The sequence below is a fragment of the Gadus chalcogrammus genome, chromosome 13 (genome assembly GCF_026213295.1).
Source record: "Gadus chalcogrammus isolate NIFS_2021 chromosome 13, NIFS_Gcha_1.0, whole genome shotgun sequence".
Classification (NCBI taxonomy): domain Eukaryota; kingdom Metazoa; phylum Chordata; class Actinopteri; order Gadiformes; family Gadidae; genus Gadus; species Gadus chalcogrammus.
Genome location: NC_079424.1, coordinates 19,598,138 through 19,624,705, shown reverse-complemented (window position 1 = coordinate 19,624,705; position 26,568 = coordinate 19,598,138). Strand labels below are relative to the sequence as shown.

The window sequence follows — 26,568 nt, the reverse complement described above, 5'->3', positions numbered from 1 at the left end:
TCCGATTGTTCACATGGGATGGCTGTGTGCCTTTCTCCCTGTTATCTCGCACTTGTAACAAGGCCCAATTATAGGGCTGATAGTCGAGTGCAGGGCCTGGAACAGCCAATGGGATGCCAGGGGGCTTGGAGGAGGAGGAGGAGGGAGGAGGGAAGGGGAGGGCAAGTGGTATGTTAAAGCTTTTGTAAACACAAACTCCCACCTGTACGCTTTGATTAGAGCAACCTGCTGGGAAACCTGATGGTGATTAGCTCGAGACTGGTGTGATTTCACATCAAAAGCCTAACCGGTGTTGTAGCGTCAGGCTGCTGTCGGCACGCACTTCAATGAGGTCAAACAGCCAAATGGTGATACCTTTTAGTTTGGTAGTCTTGCTTTCTGACAATGTGATGGGTCGCATTGATGGCGTACTACTCGTAGCAATGCTCCTCGAAGAAAACAGCCGATATTGTAGATATAGGTTAGAATTTTGAGAGTGCATGGCTGGCACGTTTTACCTTGTGACATTATTTGAATACACGTTAAGAAAGACAGGCGGAGAGAGGAGAGAGGGTGCACATTCCGGTCACCTAATCCATCACAGACAGCTCGGTGGGGGAGCAACCCTGTTTCAATTCGGTTACATGTTAGGAATTTGTTGTTTTGTTATTTTTGGACGAGGGAAGACAACTGCCAAAAGAATATTTCCCAGTCGGGGTTTCGAAGAATTGATAACAGATGATGGTGTGTGTGTGTGTGTGTGTGTGTGTGTGTGTGTGTGTGTGTGTGTGTGTGTGTGTGTGTGTGTGTGTGTGTGTGTGTGTGTGTGTGTGTGTGTGTGTGTGTGTGTGTGGTAGTATTATTAAATGTCCACATTGAGCCAGACATAGGTGGACATAATAACCTGATGATGGTGGTGCGTGCTCCATGAGGATGTGGCCAGGGGAGCAGCTAGCTGCTCTCATGTGAACCAGGCTAAATTTGAACCTGAGGACAGACGAGTCGAGCCGGGCAGCCTCCCTTATTATAGGCCACATGCACCAGCGGCGGGATAGCGGCTAACATTAGCTCGCCGAGCCCCTCTCAGCTGGTGTTTTCGATGCGGTATTAAAAGATTTCCTCTTTGGGGATTGATAAAATATTTACTTATTTACCTTCTGAAGGCTAGTCTGCGTAGGCTGCCCGGTCTAGCCGTGCGCTAACCTAGCCGTGCGTTAACCTAGCCGTGTTGACACACAGAGTTGCAGCCAATGAGTTGTTGCTGTCCCGAATGAGCACATGTTGCCTATCAATGGTTAGGTGTGTGTGTGTGTGTGTGTGTGTGTGTGTGTGTGTGTGTGTGTGTGTGTGTGTGTGTGTGTGTGTGTGTGTGTGTGTGTGTGTGTGTGTGTGTGTGTGTGTGTGTGTGTGTGTGTGTTACAATCCCAAACCCAGAGCAGACATGATGTGTTCCCATACCCCTCCCCGACCCCCAAACACACAGACACCCCACTTCCTTCCTCTTTCCTGCCTTCCTCTCTCCCTCCCTCTGTATCTCTCTCTCTCTCTCTCACTTCATTCTGGTCCTCCCTGTAATCAGGGCTCTTTGATGTGGGCCGAGCGAGAGGGAATAGAGCAGACGAGGACCAGTGGGGTGTGTGACCTCGTGGGGGTGTGTGTAGTGGCAGGGTTTTCTACGGGGTAATTAGACAGGGGAATTAAGTGGACAACCCACCCTCCCGTTCGGGCCTAAGAAACACTACTTCTCACACTTGTTATTCATTCTCTCTCTCTCTATCTATCTTTCTCTTCTCTCTTCTCTCTCCTTTCACCTCTCTTTCTCTTGTGGTATTGTTTCTGCAGTTTTATTGTCTTTCTCTTTTGGTATTGTTTTCTGCAGTGTTGTCTCACTCTTTCTCTTGTAGTATTGTTTTTGCAGTGTTGTCTCACTCTTTCTCTTGTAGTATTGTTTTCTGCAGTGTTATCTCACTCTTTCTCTCGTAGTATTGTTTCTGCAGTGTTGTCTCACTCTTTCTCTTGTAGTATTGTTTCAGCAGTGTTGGAGTCTCTTTCTCTTGTAGTATTGTTTCAGCAGTATTACTGTCTCGCTCCTTCTCTTGTCGTATTGTTTCTGTAGTATTAGACTCTCCCTCTCACTGGCTCTTGTAGTATTGTTGCCGCAGTATTAGAGTCTCTCTCTCCTTCTATTGTAATATTGTTTCCGCAATATTGGAGTCTCTTTCTTTCTTTCTTTCTTTCTTTCTTTCTTTCTTTCTTTCTTTCTTTCTTTCTTTCTTTCTTTCTTTCTTTCTTTCTTTCTTTCTTTCTTTCTTTCTTTCTTTTGTACTACTGCAGTATTATTGAGGATATATGAAGGGTATTTCCAGTGTTGCTCCAGCGGTGGTGCTCTGAATGCAGCGCTAATTGTAGTCATGGGAAGAAGCGTGTGTGTGTGTGTGTGTGTGTGGGGGGGGGGGATGATCTGGTTTGGAAGATAGCGACCCCCCCCCCTCCTCCTCCTTCGGGGAGGCAGGGTGGAATGCAGGCCAGTCATCCTGACCGAATGAGGCCCTGGCGCTGCATTATTAAACACAACGCCTGTGGGGAGCACCCACACTACCAAATATGGACAATCCCTGTGTCTCCATCGCTGTCTCTGGGTGTCTCTCAGGCTCCAAAAAACCGACTCCAACCAACTGCCCAAACCGCCAGCGCCTGGTGATTGACATGCATGCCACACTCTGCTACGATGTGCAGACGTCTAACTTTTGCTCTCTCTCCCCCTCCCCCTCCCTCTCTCTCGCTTTCGTCTCTCTCTCGCTTTCGTCTCTCTCGCTTTCGTCTCTCTCTCTCTCTCTCTCTCTCTCTCTCTCTCTCTCTCTCTCTCTCTCTCTCCCTCTCCCTCTCCCTCTCTCCCTCTCTCCCTCTTTATAATTCTTTTTTTCCCCTCCTTTGTAGGTAAGGAAACCCGCCGCTGCTATAAAAATAGCCTTTTGTGATCCAGCATGTAAGTACAATGTCCCAGTTTGGATTTCCCATATCATCTCTCTTGTTCCTCCCTCCCCCGCTCTAATTCTGTGCCATTGTAGTGTGTGTGTGTGTGTGTGTGTGTGTGTGTGTGTGTGTGTGTGTGTGTGTGTGTGTGTGTGTGTGTGTGTGTGTGTGTGTGTGTGTGTGTGTGTGTGTGTGTGTGTGTGTGTTCACACTCACCCCGACCTTCGGGGTACTTGTTGTTGTGACAGGCTCTTGACTTGAGCTGTGTTCGATGACAGTGCACGAATTGTTCCGCTGCCCCGCCCCTCCTGTCGTTATAATAATCCCGTCCGTCAGTCACGCAAGGGAGGGAGGGAGAGGGGGGGAGAGGGAGGGAGAGAGAGAGAGAGAGAGAGGGGGGGAGAGAGAGAGAGAGAGAGAGAGAGAGAGAGAGAGAGAGAGAGAGAGAGAGAGAGAGAGAGAGAGAGAGAGAGAGAGAGAGAGAGAGAGAGAGAGAGAGAGAGAGAGAGAGAGAGAGAGAGAGAGAGAGAGAGAGAGAGAGAGAGAGAGAGAGAGAGAGAGCTGATTGGTAGCCGCCAGCCACCGCTCTTGTCTCCATCTCCCCTGGCTTTTCTAATTGTTCTGCTCTTGCGGAAGAGAAAGAGCGAGAGAGAAAAAAAGGGGCATTTTCTTACCGGCCAAGGTTTAGGATCCGACAGGGGTGTGTGTGTGTGAATGGGGGGGGTGTTGGCTCAGACTATAATGGAGACTTAACCTGTATTGACTTACTTACTTTGCATAATCCTCCAGGGAAGTGAGGGGGGGTGGAGAAAGGTAACCTCCTGATGCGAGCGTGTGATTTGTTACAAGGGGGCGGGGGTTAACTGCGCTGAGGTGAACAAGGTGAGTGACATGTGTTCCCTGGATGGTGGTCCCCCTCACACACACACACACACACACACACACACACACACACACACACACACACACACACACACACACACACACACACACACACACACACACACACACACACACACACACCACACACACCTGGAGTGGTGAGGATGGCATCCCTGTAGGGACTGGAAACAAATTAGGCAAATTGGGTTTTTCAGGATCTTCTTGGCATCATTAGGTAGTTAAGGGTTGGATTGTGGTTGTCTTTTGTCTAGCGCCGTGGTTCCTGTCCCAAACTTAATAGGAGAGGGGAGAGGGTGTGAGCGTGGGGGAGAAGCGAAAAAAAACAGAGCCTCTTCATTCCATTTTTAATACATCACGATAGGATCTACATTATGTGTGTGGTCGTGAAAGAGTAAAAAAAGGAAAATAAATACCAGATCATCCTGATTGGTTATGCCTAATATTGTTAGGAATATTATCACATTACATTAACAAGCGAGACATCGTGATCATTTTATCTAAGTCAATTCTCTTTCAATGAATGCTGCTCTATTTCGTCAGCCCAGGATCCAAATGCGATGCCTCATGGCTGCAACCAAACGGGGGAGTGGGACGGATCTGTCATTTACAGTGTGTAGCCAACCCTGTGTCAATGGATTCCTTCACCGCCACATTGCACACAGAACGATTCATTGACTTACAATGACCACGATGTTGATGGTGGTGGTGACGAAGCTGTTTCATGGGAATAGATGAAACAAGGAAACGCTGCTGTGACACCCTATGAAATGCTCTACCACAGTATTAATAACATTTTCTTTATCGTGGCTTCATCCGGGAGACAGGCTATGAAGATAAACCCACAAAGGCACAACTCTTTTAAGCCCAGCAAAGTCCCAGACATGGTTTGTGTGTCTAGCTTTGGATATTTTAACCTCATCCCGCAAGTGATCCTTGTGTGACCTCACTGTGATGGTGATAGCAGACATCCTCCTTATATTAATACCAGAATGTATTTTGATTCACTCTCTGCGTTACATTTCCCATTGCCATTCTTCCAACCATCAAGGCGGCCCTTCTGAAACCATTGCGTCACCCGTTGCATAAAGGTTTGCCATTCACCTTCAAACATGGTTCCTCGGTGGTAGGCCAATCTGACCATTATACAGTTATGGAAAAGTACGGTACAGTTGGTCTTCACAACTCGCATTCCCCTTTCCAAACCATTATCCACTTTACCCAGACCACACGTCTTTTAGTGCTGATATTTCTGTCATTGGCCTGGTCATATCATATCTCTCTCTCTCTTGCCCGCTCTCTCTCGTCTCGCGCTCCTCTCTCTTGCCCGTTCTCTCTCCAGTTCTGAACCGCACAATCATGACCTCAGATAGAGATCACGTTCAACTTTTAGCTGGCTGCTAACTCGCCTCAATTTCATTTAGGTTTCACAGCGGCATTAAGCTTGAGGTACGCCTCAGTGTTTATACAAAAGCACTGATCGCATTTGCTTTTCTAAATGTTTTGAAACACGCATTTTTTTCTTCTTCTTCTATGAGGTCAGCGTTGAAAAAGAATCGGTCGTCCGTGGTCTGCTATGCTAACATTGTTTATGCGTTGCTGGCCAGTGGTGTGTGTGTGTGTGTGTGTGTGTCTGTAAAGCAGTAGAGGGGGGGGGGGGGGGGGGTTGTGTGTGCGGGGCGTGAGTCTGCGGTGGGCTTCTGCTTCCATGATTAAACAAAACTTCAGGATTACAGCTGGCAGGGGCACCCAGCAAAAGCTAGGATTTGTTGCTGGCTTCGGCTGTGTTGGCGCACGTCTTCCACGTCAAACTAACGAGGTATAACATACAGTGGAGTCTGCTGCAAGGCTCCACAAAAGCAGACCTGGCAGATGCCTAATTTAGTACTATCCAACACATGCTCTATATGCAATATGAGCTCTCTGTCATGATAGTTGCCTATAGAGAAACCTTGAAGGTACTGGAAGTCGCAAAGAAGTGTGGATCTTAAAAAATATATATATATATCCATCAAATGATGTATATCCTTGGTTAGAAGTGCATCAAAATGAAACGTCTCCAAGAAATTAATTGATTTTGAAGTGGATGCAACCAAAATATTCTCTTCAGCAATGTGCTTGGAAACGCTAAACTGCAATCAATGCGAAACAATTACTCGAGAAAAAAAGTAAAATGTTAAAGACATTTTTTGTAGTCGAGTTCTTCCCCATCAGACTTCATTATTGTAAACAGAGGCTTTCATTATCAACATGAAAAAAAGCTCAAGGAACTCTCTTGAACAAAGACAATTTAAGTTAATTCTTTTTGAAAATTGGAAGACGTCTCTACAGAGGGAAAATCAATTCTTGGCTAGAGGGTTAAAACCAATCTGAACAAATCCTTTCAGGGGCCCTATACATGGCCCTTGAAAGGATTTGTATCAATTTAGTTTTCAGGAAAACAAGGCAAAACTGGCCTCTCTTCCTTGTTTTTAATAGGTGGACATAATCATTAGCAGTGATGGGGATGTGGTCTCCACGGCGACCTCTCCTCTCCAGCCGCCGGCCTGAAGAGTCTGAAGAGATATGGTCAATATGGAGATAGTCAAATATAATGAGTTTACTCCCACTCCTCTACCATTCCTCTTCCTAAAAAAATTAGCCTGCAGTATATGTGTTAAAATGAAAGAGCATGGATTTGGAAGTTCTTTCTTTTTAATTAGATACCGATACAAAGGAGGTCTCAGTCTCCTGATACTGCTGTCTGAGTGGCTGAACAAAAGAGTGAACAGTGAAATATCTGAGTAAACCCCAACATTGTAAGCTGCCCAAAGTTGTGTGTGAGTTAGCGTCAGAGTTTAAACATCCGATTTAAAGCCTTCCCTTGAAAAGAGACTCTTCCTTCTTTTCAGCTGCCGTGTCAATCTCACCCCCCCCCCCCGGGCGTCTTTGTCAAACAAGGCATGTGTTCTGGGTATGGTATAGTAGAGCTTAGGTAGAGAGTTTTAAAAGCGTTTGTATTTTCTTTCGTTCTTCCTCTTGTGTGCGACTCGCTCCCTACCTACTCCCCTCTAAAAAACCCCTCTTGCGCCTTCTCCTTCTTCCTGTCTCTCTCAATCTCTCTTGAGCACCTGTGTGTCTCCGGCGAATCCACATCCCCTCAATCCGACGAAGGGAGGAGCGGGATGGGACGCCGTGGATGATCAACAGATGGATTTGATGGAACTAGGGGAGAAAAGGGAGGTGTGGGGGGTGTACGGGTGGTGGTGCTGGAGGTGGTGTAGGGCTGGAGGGAGGGCGGATAACAGTCCTTGTGAATGATGATGAGGTAGTGCCACGAGCCTGCTCTGCTCCAGCCTATCAGGCCGATGATGAGTGGGGGGGCTAGGGCCTGGCAGCTCCGCAGTAGGATGTCAGGGAGGTAGGGCTTGGGGTTCGCAGAGGGTAAAGCGAGATGTGATTTTATGCGCAGAGGTGGAAATAGCAGCTTCAAAAATTATTACTGTGGGGAAAGTATTGACAAGCTGATGTCTTGTTTGGTTTGCCCGCTTTAACTGCAACCAGGGATAAGTTATCTTGCAGCGAGCGGGTCATCACCTTTTATAGGTGTTGAAAGGCATGGACTTTGGTCATGGCTGAAAGCAAATAAATGCAAAATCTGAGTGACAAGGGAAGGGCCCACGCAGCCAGACATGACCTTGTCCATTAACAAGCTCTGCGAGCAGCGCCCACTTCCCAGCTGAACACGCATCTCTCTCTCGGAATAGGAATCCTCTGGTGAACATTCAATAACCCTTCTTCTCATCCACCTCCCCCCATGCAGTGATTCACAAACCCGAGTGTGGTATTCATACTTAGGTGAGAGTTTAGCCGTCTTAGCTTACACCCTATTTGAAAAACTTGAATGTTGCAACCCACGCTTTGAATCCGGTGGGAGTCACTCAGGAAATAACAATGTGTGTGCGTGTGTGTCTGTATGTGGGAGACTTTCATGGGAAGCTTGTTAGTTCAATGCTAGATATGTCTATCAACGACATGCTCTTCACCTCTTTGGCTTCATTGACCACTTCACTTTCATCACCGTGCCCTCCACTTCTCTCTACAGATCTCTCTCTCTCTCTCTCTCTCTCTCTCTCTCTCTCTCTCTCTCTCTCTCTCTCTCTCTCTCTCTCTCTCTCTCTCTCTCTCTCTCTCTCTCTCTCTCTCTCTCTCTCTCTCTCTCTCTCTCTCTCTCTCTTCCCCCCCCCCCCCCCCCCTAATTAACACAAAAACTGTCACGTTAGTGTCGTACACTTCTTATGGACTGCCATGTTAATTGACAGCTCTATTCAAACCAGACTCCAGAGTTTAATGAGTTCATGGACCACTCTATATAAACAGTATGTCGGAAATACGTGCAAAATGGTTAAACAAGGAAATGAAAGCTTCCATACCAATTTCAGTTGTGTCCAATCTGTATTAATGGGAAAAAGTCGGTTCTGATCATAGACTTTAATAATAAATACTGACCTTATATATAGCGGGTGTTATTTAAAGAAGAAAGTGAAGACAGAGCTGGTGTGAATTGGAGACGCATGTGACGTTTTGCTATGCCTATGTGGGAATCTGGGTTCGGTCTGGAGGTTTTACCCATCCATTGTCACGATTCCACCTCCTGGCAGCAGGATAAGCATGCTGCCTCCATGTTTCATGCAACAAAAGCTGGCCAGTGTGAATACATTTCCTCTCGTTGTCCCTTGTTCTCCCGGGCCTAGCCTGGGGTTTGGAGTGTTTTTTGCCCCCTCCTACCTTGTGTGGGTGCCAACCTTGTCGGGTCCAATCCCCACTCCCCGCGGCGTGAGCCCAGATCCCTGCATACCTCACGCAGCATGCGCTCACTGTTACGCTACGAGACACCCAAACCTCGCGCTGGGCTGTCGTGGTGTTCTCCCTAATTAAAAAACAAACAAAAAACACAGTCAAATAGAAGAATGGGATACTGTCGATGTAAAAGAGAGAGCTGCGTCATGGAAGGTGTTATCCAGAGCCTTCCTGGTGGGCGGTGGTCTTGGATGTGCACTGTCAGACGAGTGCCGTATGGAAGACTGTCGGAGGCTGTGCTTGTTTTGATTCTGTTTGATTGTCAAGAGATCACCATGAGAACACCAGGGACGAAGAGACTTTAAGCAGAGAGTTCACGTTGCCAGACAACCGTGTGTGTGTGTGTGTGTGTGTGTGTGTGTGTGTGTGTGTGTGTGTGTGTGTGTGTGTGTGTGTGTGTGTGTGTGTGTGTGTGTGTGTGTGTGTGTGTGTGTGTGTGTGTGTGTGTGTGTGTGTGTGCGCACGCGCGCGCGGCTGCATGTATGTATGTTTGCGCCAAGAATAGGAGGAGACATAACTCACACCTCTCCCCCACCAAACCCATGTCTCTCCCAACACCTCCTCTCTCTCTCTCTCTCATCCACCAGTGTAAGCTCTACAGCATCGTCTGTGGGTAAATCTTGGCATTAATCCCCACAGCCATAGGTGTCTTGTCGGCTCCCATCCCCCCTTCCCCTCCAAACACCCCGGATCCACACCCCAGCCTTGTTAATTTGTTAGTCAGAGATCATTGGCCATGTCGGGGCCCAGTGCCAGGGACGAGGGGAAGAGGTTGTACCAATGGCTGGCCATTGGCTGGGCGCCCCCTCTCATGCCAAACAGCACTGATGAAGGGGCTCAGCTGGCACGCTGGATCCATACACAAGTAACTGTGGATTCACAAGGTCACCCGCATAGAAGTAAGCGCATATTGACACATCACACAGAAAGCATGCATATTGTACGTCATCCACAGGTTCATGCCCAATGTTCAAACATCCACATGAAACGATAAAAAACAATTAGAACATGGCCGTTTCTTGTCTCTGTTCAATATTTTAGTTTGGTGATTATTTTGGTCTTGCGTGTCTTTCAAATTCCCCATGTGTTAATCAACTGGTTAAACAAACGCACCCCAATGTTGTTATGTCTGACTTGCAGTTAAAACAAATCCTCAAAATAACAGAGGCGCCAAGAGTGATAAGTCACCCTGCCTACTTTGTTTATTTTTTAATCGAAGCTCGTAATCAAGGCCTCGCAACTGTGAAAAAATCCCTCTGCGTTGTACTAATTGGCTGGCGCTGGAGGATATTTAGTGGATTTTTTGTGCTGGGTGAAAAGAAGATTGACAAGCGACAATGGAAGAACAAAGAAACCACTCCAGCAAAAAAGCAGCCCTACTTTACAGACCCCGCTGCTGTGAATCACTATGCGCCCTTGTGTTCCCATTTGCCGCTCTTCACTTATGTCTGGGAAATGCTTGAATTATTTTGTCGGAGGTTGTTGTCGTGAAGTGAAGGAAGTATCACTGCTAATGTTAGGGAGGCGGCCACAGTTAAATACTTTCAAAACCTTGAAGCAACTCTTCTCCCAGGGGGAAATTATAGTGGCCAGAATTTGTCATTTTATTCAAAAAGCGTGCAGACATTGCCTTTGTGCCAACACGATAATGGATAGACTCCACAGCCTATACCACATTGGCTGAAGGTAGCGTGAGGAGATGATTGGCCCTCGGTAGCATGAGGAGATGATTGGCCCCTGGTTGCATAAGGAGATGATTGGCTGCTGGAAAGCCCAGCGTTTCGCTTCGTCGTACGACGTCTGCCTCAGCGAGGGGTTTCGGGGCGTCTCTTCCAGCCCAGTCGCAGCTCAGTCGGTTAACTCCTCTCTTGGGACAACTGGGCCAGATAAGGATCGATGTAAGGCCCCAGAACTAACCCCCCCCGAAACCCCCGCCATGTCTCTTATCCCCGCCTCCCTCCTGCCTCGCTCCTCTCTCCCTCGTTCCCCTTATTTCTCGTTCCCCTCGCTCGCTCTCTCTGTGGGCGTCGATTCATCTTCCCGTGACCGCCATCCATTATGGCAGCTCCCTGGCCTTCCTGCCAGGCTGAGTTGTTTACGTTGGGCCACTTTCCTCGGGGCTGCTGTGGCCAACCTCTTTATTCCCCCATTGAGCCCAGCAGGGGAAGCTGCACATCCATGAGAAGAAACACTAACCCGCCAAGCCCACTCCAACACAAGCTCATCTCCGCCCTCAAAAACCCCAGCAGCCGACCCCCTGCTGATTCTCAACCCCCCCTCTCCCCTCCTCCTCTCCCCCCCTCCCCTGTGAGCTCTATCACTCATCTTTCCATCCGTGACTATTCTGCTTTTTTTTTTCACTTCCTGGTCTTTCAGGAGCCCGCGCCACCGTGGAAACGCTTCAGCCCTGACACAAGTCAGAAATTGTTTTGTTATTTTTTGTTACCGGGAGAGAGACTCAATTCCAGCCAATTGTTTTTTACAGTATGGTATTATTTTTTTTCTCCTCTTGTGAGTTTGGTGGCTTGAGGGGCCGAGACCTTTTGAATTAATATAAGTGTTCGTCCCCCACACACACCCCTGTTGGTCCCGTCCCCGAGCGCCGGCACAGGTCTGTTTGTTTACACGCTGGCAGCTATGCGGTGGTGTTTGGGCTAGGGGCCGACGGGGGACCCTCGCATTGGGGGCCGATGATGTGTGGCATTGTGTGGCGGACCGCCTGCCATTCTCTGGCCCTCGGGCCCAGGTGTTTCCTGTCTGCCTGTTGGAAAAGCATGAGTGCTTTCATGATGGACCAGGTCAGCCATGAGCACACCACCACCGCTGCTGCTCTCTCCCGTACCAGCGGGACCCGGCCGAGAGACCCTTGAAACCTCCAGATATTTTCCTCTCTCTCTCTGCTGTATCGTCTCCTTGCGCTCCCTGCTCTCCTCTTAACTTCGCCCCGTCAGGGATGGCAGATGCATTTACTTAACGACATCAGCAGTCTCTCTCTCTCTCTCTCTCTCTCTCTCTCTCTCTCTCTCTCTCTCTCTCTCTCTCTCTCTCTCTCTCTCTCTCTCTCTCTCTCTCTCTCTCTCTCTCTCTCTCTCTCTCTCTCTCTCTCTCTCTCTCCTGTGTGTGTTTTATTTTCCTCTCTGATTAAATGCAGTCTTGACGCACGTTGTCAAGGCTAATTTCATGCACGGATCCTGCATTTAGAGCAATGCTTTAAAGGTCCACATCGCTGAACCAGTTCCAGTTTAACTTTTGTATTGCGCTCGGTGCTTTCCTTGTTATCTGGGGGTAGGACCCGGCATTTGCCTTTGAATGTAAGGTGGGTCCCCACGTCACATGCACACCGAGGCCCAGAAACACGTTCCACCGACACGGCGAAGGCATGCTCATGTCACATACTTCGCCAAGTGAGACGGGATTTACGTTTTCCTGCCAGCTGTGGCGGCTCCATAAAGTATTTTACACGCTCCCTGAAATATGCATTTAATGTGTAACTGTAACCGTTGTCCTACTAGAAAGAGGTCTGGCCCCCCCACCCCCTCCAGCAGGGCTGAGAGAGAGAGAGAGAGAGAGAGAGAGAGAGAGAGAGAGAGAGAGAGAGAGAGAGAGAGAGAGAGAGAGAGAGAGAGAGAGAGAGGAGAGAGAGAGAGAGAGAGAGAGAGAGAGAGAGAGAGAGAGAGAGAGAGAGAGAGAGAGAGAGAGAGAGAGAGAGAGAGAGAGAGAGAGAGAGAGAGAGAGATTCTCTAGAAGGACACAGAGACTCCTGCTGGTCAAACTGTGCACTACAGCGTTTTTTCCTTCTCAGGGATTATCTGTCAGTTATTAACAGCGCTCCTGCGGGGATCTGATGTTTGAATGGCTGGATGGATCGAAAAGGAAATGTTATGCGTCTCTGATTTGTCGCACTGCAGAGATTTTATTAGAATGTTCTAGTTAGTTTTATAATATGACTCGCCTTCCACAGCTCATTTATTTCACCTGCTGACGGGGCACTGAGGGCAACTACTCTGAGTTATGGCCTTGAAGGGGTAATTTCAGGTCTCCTTTTGGGTGAGCCGCCGCCCTGCTGTCAAGCCACTGAAGGAAGACTCTGTGGAGACTTATCTGTTAGGGCCCCTCGTTGGAAACACACACACAGACACACACAGAGACGCACACAACGACTCGATGGCGAGACGTCTTTCTACCGAGGGAGTGGAAGGATGATATTTTACAGCACCTGTTCTTTACTTCCTGCGCCGTCGGGTCTGTAATCATTTCACAAGATTGTTTCTTGTTTTTTTCCCCGTTGTCTGTCGCCTCTTCTTCTCCTGTCAGGCAGCCCCTCTGTCTGTCTCTCACCACTGAAAGCACAGCGATGTTTATTGAGCAAGCGTTTCACTGTGAACTCTTTAAAGATACTTGTCGTCAATGAGCAGGATGTGGGCCCTCAGGTGGACCGCACGCCTTGGGGATTCAAATCCACAACGTTTCATTAGGGGGTCAAACACCGTGACCAGTGAACACGCCCCTTAGTACAAACGCTACAGCAGCAAAGACATGAGGCAGTCCTTAACAAAACAGGAAAAAATATTTTACAATCGTAAGAGAAAGCACGCTCATTTCCCCTCAATTGAGGGTTCCTCTGAAAAGTCTGATTGTGTGTACCCCCCACCGCAGCTCCTTACCCCCACACATGGTATGGTCTGTCTCCATAGCAACAAGAGCCATACAGTGGGTATATGTTTGAAGGTAGAGCAGTAGGGGCCTTTGTGACGGCAGGACCCTGCCTGAGCTGATAAGGAGAGTGTCTGGGAGAGACAGTAACTCAATATTAATACCATCTCGGAGAAGTTTGCTTTTCGCTTTAGGGGGAAAGTTGTGCAAGCAAAGAGTGTGTGTGTGTGTGTGTGTGTGTGTGTGTGTGTGTGTGTGTGTGTGTGTGTGTGTGTGTGTGTGTGTGTGTGTGTGTGTGTGTGTGTGTGTGTGTGTGTGTGTGTGTTTTCACGCGTGTCTCTTGACAGATACATTCCCAAGCTGTTATTTTCTATTAAACACTCAAAAGTTAGCAGCTTGGGGAACGGTTGAAACCAGTTGCGTAATGGTGCCCTTAACTGCCGTTGCGATAGCTCACTGCTGCTTATTACTGAGATGTATGAGGTATTAAACGCTTGGTTGTATTGCACCTTCACTGTGTCTCAGATCAGGTCCGTGCAGGGAGTCTCGTTGCTCCGTTGGGCGGACCCCCTGTCCGGCTCCCTGTGCTCCCACAAAGGGCAGAGCAGGTCAGCGCGGGGTCACGCCCGTGTTTGACAGGCCCTCTCTGTTTGTCCTCTCTCTCGGCTCCCCCTCCAGCCACAGACTCCTCCACAGACTCTGCTGCCTCTGATGACTGCACATGAGGCCAATCAGAGCTAATGTTTCAAACGGATCACCCTTTGGGCAATGTTTTAGGTTTTATGCACGGCGAAGCGCTTCGGATCAATTTTGCCTGTGTGTTTGTGTGATTACGTGTTTGAGCGTGTGTGCTTTGAGTGTGTGAGAGCGAGAGGCACCCTCCAGCGCTCCTACGCCTCATAGAGCAGGTTCTCTGCCAGCAGACGTTGACCTGACCGTACGGCGCCACAGACGGAGACATTGTGGACTTTTAATTTCCCAACCTGATCACGTTTTCTGCCCTTATCACGGCTCTTTCTGCGGCGTCCAGATCTGAAGATCAGATGAGAGGCAGACTGCAGATAGTCAGGGGGATGGGGACGGGGGGGGGGCGGGGGACGGGGGGGGTGGCAGAGCCCCCAGGCTGGCGGTGGGGGAGCCGGATTTAGTTTCTGGCTCCAAGGGAGATGGGAGAAGTTTTCATTTCCTCAGGATAGTGCTGGTCTGTTTGAACAGGTGGTCCCCACGCCTGGAGGCCCGAAGAGGGCTTGGGTCCCCCCAAACCCGGCCCCCCTCCCATGTGGTCGGGCCCGGCCCATTAACTGGTCCCATTAGGTGATAGATCAGATCAGCCTATTTAAGCCAGAATTGGCCTGACTCACTCTGCGCCACACACACACACACACACACACACACACACACACACACACACACACACACACACACACACACACACACACACACACACACACACACACACACGGTTAGTGGAGTTAATGTTTTTCTCTCCCCCCCACCTATAACTGCTGTTCTTGCCGCTCAGCACAGCTGGTTGCAGGGGATGTGGAAATTCTTGTAGAGGAGAGGAGAGTCACGTGTGTGTGTGTGTGTGTGTGTGTGTGTGTGTGTGTGTGTGTGTGTGTGTGTGTGTGTGTGTGTGTGTGTGTGTGTGTGTGTGTGTGTGTGTGTGTGTGTGTGTGTGTGTGTTTTTCACCCTGAGGCTTGGCAGTACCCAGACTGAGTCACTGTAGACTAAAGCCGTGGCTCCAGCATTCTGTCCTCCGTCTACCTCCTCCTCCTCCTCCTCCTCTTCTCTGCTCATCCTCCTTCCCCTCCCCGCTACCACCTTTTAATGCTAACGTAAACTGCAAAGCTCCTGAAACATCCATGTGCAGCACCTAATGAGGGTGTGTGTGTCTGTGTGTGTGTGTGTGTGTGTTTGTGTGTTGGGGGTGTGCCGGTGATGCAATGCCAACAGATCTAGAAGGTGGGAGTTCAGGGGGAGGGGTATGTTTGGCCCTGCTATCAGATTGATGTCCTTCTGTAGAATGTAGCAGCTATATGCCAATGGGACCACACACACACACACACACACACACACACACACACACACACACACACACACACACACACACACACACACACACACACACACACACACACACACACACTGTACACTGTACACTGCTCAATACTAGTGGATTATACCACAAGCTGTTGACACAAATGTATGAGTTTGCTCCTAACCATATCTGTCCCGTAGCTCGCTGACACACACACACACACAGACAGACAGACAGACAGACAGACAGACAGACAGACAGACAGACAGACAGACAGACAGACAGACAGACAGACAGACAGACAGACAGACAGACAGACAGACAGACAGACAGACAGACAGACAGACAGACAGACAGACAGACAGACAGACGTGGATACACACACACACACGTTACAGATATATATTTATAGTCACAAATAATTTATCCTCCATCATTGGCATTTAGTTGTTGGTCATAGAAGAAGATTCTTTATTTGTCCTTGCACAATAGCATACTTGTAGTACTATACACACAAAATGAGATGTGTTGGTCACTTGTTTCTCAGATAGCACTGCTACCAGTAGGTGGCGATATGGCTCTTCAAAAAGCTCCTCTCATTGACATGAGCTCTTTATTGCCCTCGGTTGATCCCTCTCTGCTCAGGTAAAATATGTTGTTAGTGCTGCAGATCAAGTGAGATTAAAAACAAGAGGCTTTTTTTCAACTGTCTGTAGTTAGGATATTGAAGTACTTTGTATTCAGGCTCATGCAGTTTTGTTTCACAGTGAGTATATTCAAGGAAACAATGATGCTCATAGCAAGAGGCACAGAGGCTTACCACTTGATTTGGGTAGCAAAGACAAAACTGCTTCTAATGACACAATGCGCAGAGCTAGGGATCTAAGATAAAACAGTTTCTGATTACAATTACATTTTACACATTACAGACACAATCTGAAGAAATCCTAAAGTTCATCTTTACAAAATGTAGTGTTTTTTGTGGGGTTTTTTCCACTAAAAGTCAGACACTCAAGTTTATGAAGTACTTCCTGTCTGCCCGTGAGTTGAGACCACCCTGGTTGTGAGACACGACGAGCTGAACAGTTTCTAAAGAACTCTAGGAAAATGTGTCTCTGCAAATCATTTGTTTAGTCTAATATCCAGTGCCGTCGGCCTGTGGCCATGTATTAGTGTGTGTGTGTGTGTGTGTGTGTGTGTGTGTGTGTGAGTGTTCGTGTGCGTTTTTGTATTTAGTGTTTCCAAATAACTGGTGGTCCATTGTGTGTTTACACCATCTGCAGGCAGCGGGGGAATGTTCTTGAATGGTTCAGCGTCTCCGAGTCTAATGTATTGACCCGGTTTTCCGTGTTAGCTTGGAGGGCCAGATTTGTGATATAACCAGGAGGTTATCTGTTCAAAGGCTCCACCAGAAAAAATATCCTCTGCCATGCGCACTGTTTGGAGTCAGGTTTCCGGCCTGGTTCACCGTGACCACCACCACCACACACACCTTCTTCCCCTATGTCCAGCCGCCCCTCCACCCTCTCTGTAACCCTGCACTGCCCTCCCCACCACCTCTGGACCGCCCTGGTAAACGGACCCCCCGGGGGAGGGTGGGGTTTTGCACCGGGCTGAGGTGCAGGAGAACATCAGACCGGACCCTTTACGCTGCTAATCTTAACGCTGCTGCAAGCAGACCAAACTCCGGACAGAGCCAGAGCATTCAGGGCACGGCCTGTAATTGTTTCGTAACGCCATCGAGGGGGATTGGAAGAACATAGTGACGGAAAGGGAGGGCCAGAGAGTCCACCACCGTACGGGAAGGGCATGGAAGGGAAGAGGGGGGACGTACCGGTCGATCGCCTTGTCCTGTCTTTGAACCGTCGTTGGGATGCAGGTACAGGTGTCTCTCCCTTGGGGATGTTTACGCTGAAACATTGCAGCACACTTTCCTTTCTTCCCCGTTTCTAATGGAAATTGATTCTTCGAAATTACCAATATCTGGAGTGTTTGGATGGAAGACCTTTTATTTGGCACAGAGAACATGAAGGAGACAGAAAAATAATCGTCAGAGGTCTAAGAGACGTTCACAAAAGCTTTACAAATTTTTTGGAGGATGCAGGTTGCCATAGCGAGTTTTGGTAGAAGGGCCACGTTGCCATGACGACTTGGTCTTGTGTGGATAGTGCATTACTGTCATTGTTGTTGTCTTCTAAGGCGCCAGTCTCTTCGGCCCATTGAAAACCAGACACATTAGACCTTCGGTCTGAGAGGGAAAATATGTTTCAATTCAAACCAAGGTCGTTATTTGAAGCATACAGCAGAATATCCACTGTAGTCACTTCCAGAATCTCCCTTCCAATCAGCCAACATCTCTTTTCAAACTTGGAATGGAAAAGTAAAGGTGCAGCCTGTAAAAATGAAGTATATGACGCAGCCTGCTTTAAAGTGCAGTGGTTGAGCCTAGGCGGAGAATCACCCTGATGGTGGTTGAGCCTAGCTGATCCAAGTGGTGAAGCCCAGCCTGTGATGAAGCCTAGCTGATGCTGAGCCTGCTAGTGTTAGAAACCGATAGCAGTTCAGCTAGCTAGCAAGTGGTGAAGTGGCAAAGCCTTGATAACATTTGAGAATATATATCAGTTGAGCCTGGCGAGAACTGAAGCTGGTTAGCATTGTAACCTGATGGCGGTTACGCCTAGCTAAGCGTAGGTTACTGCATACCGGTTCGTCCCTCTCATCTCTTCCTCCCAGTTGGAGCTGGTGTCTGGCATGAGTGGATGCAACGGCATCAAAGTGAAGGTGGAGTAATGAGAGGCCATGTCAACCTGTGGTTCCAAATTAGAGCCAGCATAATTCTCACTCTAGGACAGTTAATTACACCCCCCAGGGACCTGGGACTCCCGGATCGGAGAAGCAGGACAGAGGTAGGGTCGGCAGAACATGTTGTTTCTGGTCACCATGTCAATGGGGCCTTTGAACAAAAATATATGATGTAAGTCGAGGTTTCAGTTGTCATTATCTCTAGGTTGTACTTTTGAGAATGATGATTGTATGAAGGGGATACAGAGTAGGGTTGGAGGAAGGGTCTGTATATAGAAGCAAGTCCTCGCATAGTTACCGTGTCTGGACACTCACACGTGTACAGTAAGCGGGTCACAAGTGTGGAAGTGTGGATTGTAAAACCGTATCAGACGTTGGGTAAATATTGACACCTCAGTCTCTCCTGAAGTCCTGTCCACTTAAAACTGTGAACCGACACTTAATGGCTGTGTGAAGGCCATAGCCTTCACGCTTTTCACATTTTTAGCTGGCCAGCCCTCAGTTTCTCTAGCATAACCAAGGGCCTCTTCCGCATTATTACCTTCTGCCTTCCCGAGTCCATTCGTGGTGAAACGCCAGCGACGCCTGATGTGATTGGCACATCGTTCCTTCACCTGAACTCCTGATATTCAGCAGGTAATATCGATCGCCGCTCCTCACCCTGACGGAGGGAAGGTTCAACCGGCGCACGGCGCGTCTGGCTGGCTGTTTGGCCGGCAGGGAGCGGGAGATAAGGTGGAGCATTCAGAGTGCTGTCTGAGTTTAAAACGAGAGACTGCCTCGGCGGCGCAAAGCTTTAGAGGGAATATTGATGAAAGAGACGAAGGAGCCGGCGGTCTGAATCACAGAGCGAGTCTGGCTCCTGTAGAGCGGCTCTCCTGTTCTCTCTCCACCACACCCTCCCTCACTTATTTAATGAGTCCGGTTCAGCCGGTTGGCCGCACTGTTCTAGTTATGCATTTTACTGTATTAATACATTACCGTTAGGGATCACTCTGCGCCATCAGACGACCTTAACCCCCCCAAGCGTTGCATCGTGACATCTCATCCCCCCCTAGTCCGGTCCCAGACAGCCAGCTGCCCCGCTCCAATCCTTGTGACGTAATGTCTTTCCAACGGGGCCGGGTCCCCTTCCCCCCCCCCACACCCCCGAGCCCCCTGCCGCGAGGGGCTCCCCCGGTCGTAGGACCTCTCACCCCGCTCTGCTTTCATAGGCGTCTCCGCCACCGCCGGGGCAGGCTGTCACACGTCCCCCCGGCTTGACTGACAGGTACAAATACAGGCGCCCGCCATCCCTGCAGGGGGTATTGAGCGGGGGGCGGGGGGGTCTTGGCCTCCCCGTCACTCAACTCTGCTGTCCTGGGGACAATAAGAGCCCCCCCCGCCCCCCGCCAACCCCACTCCACTACCACTAGTACTACAACCCAAACCGCTATCTCCACTTACTGCTTGTCTCCTAATTGAATTACAGGAATAAGTCAGTTGGGGGCGTTCCGCCGGTTGGGGTGGACCAAAACAAACGCACTTTGATAGGAACACGGAGGGCCGTCTAGTGCGGCATTGACAGCACAACATTAAACTTCTGCTAAACAGGAATCTGCTAAACAGGAATCTGACTCTTACTTACTCTATAATAAGAAGGATAAAGCCTTCAAAAATAAATCTTAAAAATATAAATAAAACAAAAAAACGTACCGACCTAAACACTTGACGACAGCGATTCCAAGTTATCAACATTAGCAGTATTTGCTCAACAAAACTTGGCACTTTATTTTGTAAAAAAAAATCTGGGCAATCGGGACAATAAAATCTGAGGCATGCAGGAGGGATAGAGAGAAAGCTACGGTGTGCGTTATGCGTAGTTGCGCCCAGTACACTTGTCATTACTGCTTTGATTGCGTTAATCCTCTCTCTGAACTCTGGGGCTGTCAAACGCACCAAGGGATCCACGGGGTCAAAGGTCAAACCATCCTCCTGCTCTCCTCCAAAGACATTGCCTCCTCATTAAACCACAGTCTCCCCCAGCCCCCCCACACCCAACTGCACCCCACCCCCACAACCCTCCCTTTCTCTTACCCCTCTTCTTCCCGCACTTTGCTCACAGTATTTTTTCCTCTCCCCTTCCCTATCTTTCTCTTATCTATTACCAGTTCATTTCATTTTGGAAACGTCTTTTCCACCAGCGAAATGACCAACCGCACAAAAAAAAAGGCTTCTCTCTCTTTTTTTCTTCTTCCTCTTTCCGTTTAAATGGACGTGGTACTCTAAGCCTTACCCGTGCATTGTGCTCTGTAATGGCAGTATTCGAAGGCACTACAGTACAAATTAGGCTGGAATTGAATGGAAATTACAGGCTCAGGCTCTTTAAAAGCCTGCCTCTTGTTTTCGGTTCTCGGGTGTTTCAAGAGAAGTGTTAAGGGTTGAAAAGACTGGAGCGAGGGACTGAATTTTGTAGTTCTCTTTTTTTTCTTCTATTGACTGTGTTGTTGGGGAAAGGCAGTGCTCAAGAAATAATGTTTGGGTTAATGATACACAAGGCCGCATTGAAAACAAAACCTGCTCTTTTGAAGACCTTTTCCAATTTCTGGCATGATGCAAAACACAAGGGTCCTATTTGGTGAAATGAAGTTGGCCACAAGTGAATGTCTGGCATTGACTATTTTTGTTTGCCGCCTCTCAGATTCATTTGGTTTGCTTCTAAATTGTTTTTTCCTAATGGAGTACATTAATTGGGTTGCTTTTGAAGACATCCCACATCCATGCAGTTATTTGGAAAACAAGCCATTATCCTTTTAGATGCGTAAAACTGTTGTCGTTTTTTCGATTAGTCAGAACCCAAAACAGATGCACATCATAGTAATGTGTGTTAATTGTTCAAAATGTGATTATTTTCCACCCAAATGCATTTCCCATTCAACGCAATCAAATTATTACTTCCTCTTAAAAGCTCTGACCTTGGATATTTGCATTTGCATAATGGCTGGACAGAAGGGGGAAGATGTGAACAATGATGTTGTTAAAACATTGATTACCGTTGTTATGGGTAGGATTTGAAAGTAAGAACATTAAATGATTCAACGATTATTGATATCTGATTTGTTCACTGTGGTCCATTTTTAGTTGAATGCCAGTAGGGTTATTTATGCTAACATAAAATCCAAAATGTACCAGTTTCCACCGAGATTTCTGTTACTCTGCTACTCTCCGTCTGAGCAATCTAGCGTTCACAAAAATAGTACTTGTCCGATTACGGCCCCCCCCTAGTGCTCCTCACAGCTTTGCTGAAGTTTTAATGGTTGTAGTCAACCACATAACATATCACCACAAAACCACACACCATCTGACCGCGATTGTTAAATATCTAATGAGCTGCCATAAGTGTGCGAACGAATGTGTACTTTTTTTTTCTGATTATCAATTAACATTTTGACCTGGCTGCGGCTTGCTCCCCTTCAGAGGTGAAGGATATATTCACGGCAGCAGTTACAGTTAGCTCAAAGCGTTAGCTAAAAGCGTGAGCTGATGTCAGAACACAGGGCTGATTTGAAACAAAGGCGCCCCATCTGGTAGCCGGTGTAGCCTGACATGTCTGACGGCCGGGGACATGCTTCACTTTGAAACTGTTCAGTGGCTCTTAATAGAAAGGGAGGAGGGGAGAGACCCCAAAACAACAGGGGAGGCTGGGAACGGCCTGAAACTTTCCACTAAGCCTCTGAGGTCACTGCCCAGACCAGACCAGTGGTCAAGGGTCATTCATATTGAGATTTACCGACTGACCGAGACATGCAGTTAGTGGCGCTTAACAAATTTCATCCAGTTGCTAGTGGGTTGTTTGGGGGTTCTACCCAAAATATATTTGTAATACCTGACAGGCAGTGAACTCATTCATCACGGCCCACTCGGCCAGGGTTAGACCCAGCCATCAGGGAGGCATTGAAGGGCTTGAGTGATATCAGCGTTGCATGGCGTTCACGTACCTTTCCACTGACCCCAGGCTCTGTTTGCTGTGTGCGTTTCATTTGGAGAAGCACCATAATGTAATGAGATGGGAGCGGGTGAACACAGACCCCCAGCCGTAGTTTAACCCTGAGTGCTCCTGCCAGCCAGGGCAGACGCCAGCAAAGAGCAACAGAAAACTTAAAAATGTAATGACCAATAATCACAGGCAGGATGCTTTTCCATTTTCCGTATCAGTGTCTCGTTCGTTCCCGAGTCATCTTGAATTTCATTTCTACGTTTGGATCAAATAAATAGTCAACACATTTGTGCGTCGCGCTGGGAAAAAAATACTTTTAAACAGGTTGTTCAGTAATGACTCTCGAGGGCAGTGTCATCAGCATATCCACCCATGTTGCGTCTGCCAACATGCCGAATATCTGCCGCAGCTGGGACAGCTGTTTGGGGAGGGAGAATGTGCGGTCATTGTGCTGGATTAGTTTTTACCGCCCCCCAGTGTTAACGCATAGCCTGGCGCTAACTCATTAAGGACCTGAATGTTGCCAAGCTGAGCACATGCGAGGGAACGGGGCGACATACAAACCGCTTCAATATCGCAGCTAATGGCCGCGCTGACATACGCCGTGAGTTACCGTCTTCTGGAAAGTCGTGGCATTTGGATAATTATCCGTAAATATTGTTGCGTTATACCTTGTCCGTTCTAAGTCACACAATCACCAGCAAGGATTGTATAGGAGCAAAGGTGAGGCGTAGGTTACGAGTGTGCTATATTACAGCTTCCAGCTGCAGTCGCAGCCCAGACAGACAATACCACCGGAAGTGTCTGCCTATAGGCCAGATGATTTCCCTCATCCATGCTGTAAGACTGCATCCTGTGGCAGCTGTGTTCTCATTCCTTCCTGCCTGTGTGAGCGAGGCTGGCATCCCACAGACAACCAACCCCTCACGACTCAATTAAAAACACGTAGTGACACGCCGCAGAGCCCCAGATTCTGCTATCCCTTTACACTTGTACGTCAACCCTGTTTGTTTATCTCCAGGGAACAAAACGGTATAATGTGTTTTGGAAATACGGCAAATCCCTTACTCCCCCCCCCCATTACGACAGATGACAAACGTAGCCCGTCTCCGAGCATAGAGCTCAAAGACCGGGGGGGAATGATCAGACGCATCTCGACATTAATGTTCATAGCCCTCGCACAGGTGCCACAAACAACATCTCATCTTTTTCCACACGATGCACATTTCTTTGGCATGTTTTTCCTCAAATGCAGCCAGTTCCCTTCTGACAAAAAGAAAGGGTGTCTGGGCTCGATATGAATGGATCGCTTTTTGGAATGGCAAATCATTTGCGGTTAACGCGTACATTTTTGAAACATGATATGTAATCATATATATATATATATATATACACAGATTCACAAGTGATCCTTTGAAAACTGTTCCTTTGGTCTGCTCTCAGCCTCAGTACATTACAGTCAGCTCAAATCGTTCAGTCTGCGTGAAGGTAATCTCCGTTCTTGCACTGCAGTGTCATCACACTCTTGTTACAGTGATGCCGTAGTTACTTACCTCTCCTGTTAAGCTCTTGTGCTGCTGGCTGTCAAACCCATCCACCTCCAAAACCCAGCACCACCGCCTCCACCCACTCACGGATCGGGGCCTGGAGTCCCTGTGAAATTAGGAACAGAGCTACAAAAGATTAGACGGTTGTTTTATGAATTCTGCCAAACCAAGAGAAGAGGTAATATTTTAGAGTAACTCATTACAAACATCTCCAGGCAATTGGTTTCTGTACCAACTCCCCTCAAAACCTCATATCTTTCTTTGTCTATCGATATTTCTTTCTGTATTTTTTTATATTTCATCTTTCCTTAATTAGTTTCTATGGACTTATTTTACCCATCTCCACTCCTCATCTTTTGTCCTGTTACCTCTGCACCTCCGCCACCACCACCACCACCACCACCACCTCTCCTCCACCCAGTGCCCTTCAGAAACCCGGCGTTCCCATTAGCCCTTCTTGTCTCTCCCCCATCTCCTCTCCTCCGTCTTCTCCTCCTCACTCATATCCTCTCCAGATCGAGGAGCTGATAGGCAGAGCCTTGTCCATAATAAGCCGAAGGAAGACATTCTGAAGCTGATGCCAAAGTCAGCTCCAGTGTCTCTTTTTTTCCTGGTGCCTGGGGAGGCCAGGTGAACATTGTCAACGTTTGTTTACCGTCCCTCCACCTCATTCGTATTAAGTCGCGCTCCAGAATGAAAACCACTCATCTTGGTGGGGTTGCTGGGTTTGGAGGTTGAAAAAAGAGCCAACAGTGTGTTATTTGCACAGCCGGCAACAAGCAAGAAGTGTTCTGCTAAACACACTGTTGCTGTTTGTGCTTGTAGGCCGTGAAGAAAACCGGGTGTCAACAGGGGGGAGGAAGGTGTTACGGAGCTGCTGCCGCTCACTTTGTGTTTGTGCGTTAGTTAATTAACTAATTTGTGAGCAGTGATGTTGATGCGGCACATAACGCAAGGTTTTCACACTGGGCTGGGTTCATTCTTATCAAAGGATTGACCCTGCTATTCGACACCTTCAGTCCCCCTATGACGCACAGCCTTCCTTAACCCCGTCTGTACAGTGTGCGAACACCTGGACACGATGCGTTTCTCTCTCCCCCTCTTCGTGGTATCGCGGTCTGCCATCGCTCTCCGGTTTCTTTCCCACATCGACGCGTTGTCACCGTCTGCAGACGCAGCCCCCCGCCTAAGCCCTACTTCCACTCTCTAGATCAGGGTAAAAGGTCACCTGCTGAAGAATCACGGTGATGACTTCTTGCCATCGTGGCTGCGAGGCCTACTTTTGAATGTGTGTGAATGAAAGGCTTTGTATTAATTAGGAATCAGGAATATTATAATCATCCTGGAGACCTGGATGGTTGAGGGATGCATAGACATCACGCTCTCCTTTTTCCAGGACCAAAACCAATCAGAGTCAACGCATGTTTAACGGAGCAGCAACCACCTGATCACAGTGGCTTGTTCCTGTGGTTAAATCAAACGCCCCCCTTTAGATGGGTGGCCCCCTTGGGACACACGGGTGGACAACAAGCAGACGATCTCCATGAATATGAATGATTTGACCGAGCCTGGATCCGAAACAAAGGGGATGTAAGCGACTGCATAGCCAATTAGAGGAGGGGATGGTGACCCCGCCTCTGGACCAATGATTGCCTTGGTATCCCCACTATTAAAAGCTCTTTTGGTTTCTTTGTGTTCTTTATAACAAGACATGACGGTAATACCTCTTGGTCTCGCCAACCACTGAGATTCAAACCTCTGTCACTGTCTAGACTATTTAATGAGCCACGGTTGTATCTGTTTGTGTGTACAAGCATGACTTTGAGGCTACATGCATGTGGCTCTTGCTTCCACCCTTCCTCAAGCCAGCAGGATATACTTAAGGGATACAAAGCTGGACAATAGTTTGTTTAATGCTGACATCTCCAGCATGCAGTCAGTGTGCTGTTATGCAGTGGCCTAGAATAGGGCTACATGATAATTCAGCTACGCTCTCGAGCTCTTACCATGTCATTCACACCAATGCTATCTCTAGCGCTGGCTTTATGAATGAATACATTCACAGTGAGAGAGATTAGCCGAGCCAGAGCACAGGCTAAGCCTCTCCACTGATCTGGGGCCGAGGCGCCGCGGTGGAGCTAATGTTAGCATAGCATTCATTTTCATGGGTATGCGGCTGGGAATACCTAGTCTGGCGCCCGGAGAAGCAAAGCGCACACTAGCTGCTGTATAATGTCACCTTCCCACTACCACACTCATTGACATGAAGCCATGTGTCTTTAGACCGTAGCTGAGAAGTCAAAGGAATACGTCTGTGCTTTTATATGTAGGCTAATGATGCAAAAGGGGGTGAAACTGAATCACAAATGTAGTGGATTCAAGTGGATTAATCCATCAGGTGTAGACCTGGACACCGTGGAGTGGGGGTGATGGTGTGCGTGTGATGACAAGAGACATCCATGTTAAAGCAAAGGTCCCACTCTCATTCAATGTCTTTGTGTTTGCGTTGCATTGTTGAGGCAGGTCAGAGTTCTGCCAGCGAACCTTGACTAACCATGAAATCAACTCTATGTAAGGGCTACATGGACTTAATACGAGGAAGTTAGCAATTTCCCATTCTATGTATTCAGGCCAAACAGTATATGAAGAAACTGACAGTAAAATCGTTTGTATGTCTAGCCCTTAATCAAAGTTCAACTTATGATGAGCTCCACTTATATTCCTAGTTTAGAAAACATGAGCAAAAAAATTAAGACAGGCAGCCCCATGCTTGAAATCCAACGGCCTGTCACGCAAAGGAGTGCCCACCTAATGGTATTTTCCAGAATGCGGCCTTTGCCCAGTCCTGTACAGGAAG

At 48.1% G+C, this 26,568-nt stretch overlaps 1 protein-coding gene across 2 annotated transcripts in view; it reads left to right on the top strand.

Moving 5' to 3' along the window:
- The window catches only part of pdzrn3b (PDZ domain containing RING finger 3b), a 74,630-nt gene that overhangs the window by 32,183 nt on the left and 15,879 nt on the right, over positions 1-26,568 (top strand). The window contains exon 4 of one of the 2 annotated variants that reach the window (XM_056605520.1): positions 2,917-2,965. The exons of the other annotated variant lie outside the window; for it this stretch is intronic. Within the exon in view, the coding sequence (XP_056461495.1) occupies positions 2,917-2,965 (49 nt within the window). The remainder of the gene's footprint in view (positions 1-2,916; positions 2,966-26,568) is intronic. 2 annotated transcript variants of the gene reach the window in all.